This window comes from Gossypium arboreum, chromosome 2 (assembly GCF_025698485.1).
Source record: "Gossypium arboreum isolate Shixiya-1 chromosome 2, ASM2569848v2, whole genome shotgun sequence".
Classification (NCBI taxonomy): Eukaryota; Viridiplantae; Streptophyta; class Magnoliopsida; order Malvales; family Malvaceae; genus Gossypium; species Gossypium arboreum.
In genome coordinates this window covers 2,240,249-2,242,035 of record NC_069071.1, presented here as the reverse complement: position 1 = coordinate 2,242,035, position 1,787 = coordinate 2,240,249, and the positions used below count along the sequence as shown (strand labels likewise).

Here is a 1,787-nt window from a genome sequence, read left to right as displayed (position 1 = left end):
GGTGCATCCAATGCGGTAGGAAATAGAATTGGGGCAGTCTTGGTATCCCCAAATGGTGATCATTATCCATTTACATGTAAATTGGGTTTTGATTGTACGAATAATACAGCTGAGTATGAAGCATGCATCATGAGGATTCGAGCGGCCAAAGAACGAAAAATTAGAACCCTAGAAGTTTATGGAGATTTTGCGTTAGTAATATACCAGCTTAGGGATGAATAGGAGACAAGGGACCCCAAGTTGATTAATTATCGAAAGGTAGTTTTGGAGTTACTTGAAGAGTTTGATAACGTCACTTTCAGTTATCTCCCACGGGACGAAAATTAGATGGCAGACTCTTTGGCAACATTGGCTTCCATGATTAAAGCTAACAAACAAGAGGATGTGAGACCAATTCATATGAGCATTTCTGAGGTTCCAGCTCATTGCTGTAACATCGAAGAGGAGGAAAAGGATGACCATCCTTGGTATCAAGATATATTACGGTATGTGAAAAATCGTGAATATCCTGAACAGGCAACTGAGAATGACAAAAGAACTTTGAGAAGGTTAGCCTGCTTATATATACTAGATGGGGATATCCTTTATAAAAGAAGGAAAGATCAGGTACTTTTGAGATGCGTTGACGCTGTAGAAGCTAAACAAATCCTGAAAGAAGTACATGAAGGAGTTTGTCGTACACATGCTAATGGCTTTACGATGGCAAGACAAATCATGAGGTTTGGATACTATTGGTCTACTATGGAAGGAGATTGTATCATTTATGCTAAGAAATGTCATAAATGCCAGATATATGGAGACAAAATCCATGTACCACCTTTACCCTTACACGTTATGACTTCTCCATGGCCCTTTTCTATGTGGGGTATGGATGTCATTGGGCCAATATCACCAAAAGCTTCGAATGGGCATCATTTCATTTTCGTGTTCATTGACTACTTCACAAAATAGGTAGAGGCAACTTCATATGCTAGTATTACCAAGTCGGCAGTAAGTCGTTTCGTGAAAAAAGAGATTATTTGTCGGTATGGAATGCCTGAGAGGATTATATCGGATAATGCATTGAACTTGAATAGCAGCATGATTGCGGAAATTTGTAGCCAATTCAAGATCAAACATCATAATTCATCTCTATATCGCCCAAAAATGAATGGGGCAGTGGAAGCTGCTAATAAAAACATCAAGAAGATAGTGGGGAAAATGACTAAAACCTACAGAGATTGGCATGAGAAATTACCATTTGCACTCTTAGCCTACCGAACGTCCATCAGAACCTCTACTGGGGCAACTCCTTTCTCGTTGGTTTATGGGATGGAGGCAGTGTTACCCATTGAAGTTGAAATACCTTCTCTTCGAATTTTGTCGGAGATAAAGCTAGATGAAGCAGAATGGATTCAATCACGGTATGGCCAATTGAACTTGATCGAAGAAAAGAGGCTAAAAGCTATTCGCCATGGTCAAATGTATCAGAAGTGAATGATGTGAGCCTATGATAAGAAAGTTTGTCCAAGAGAGTTCCACGAAGGGGACCCGGTATTGAAAAATATCCTTCCCATACAGAAAGACTTCAGAGGAAAATGGATGCTGAATTGGGAAGGGCCGTATGTTGTGAAGAAGGCTTTCTCTGGTGGTGCTTTGATTTTGACAGAAATGGATGGGAAAAGTTTACCTAATCCAGTGAATTCAGACTCAGTCAAGAATGGCTTTGTTTAAAAAGAAGGGAAGACAAGGTGAAAACCCACAAAGGGCGCTTTGAGACTTTTTTTTTTTAAAAAAAAAGAGGAAAA

The 1,787-nt window shown here is 39.6% G+C and overlaps 1 protein-coding gene across 1 annotated transcript; it reads left to right on the top strand.

Moving 5' to 3' along the window:
- The first annotated feature begins 327 nt into the window (after nt 1-327).
- On the top strand, nt 328-1,476 carry LOC108472206 (uncharacterized). The gene is made up of 2 exons (XM_017773714.1): nt 328-606; nt 1,369-1,476. The coding sequence occupies exons 1-2, from the start codon at nt 328-330 to the stop codon at nt 1,474-1,476; spliced, it is 387 nt and encodes a 128-aa protein (XP_017629203.1).
- The last annotated feature ends 311 nt before the right edge of the window (nt 1,477-1,787 follow it).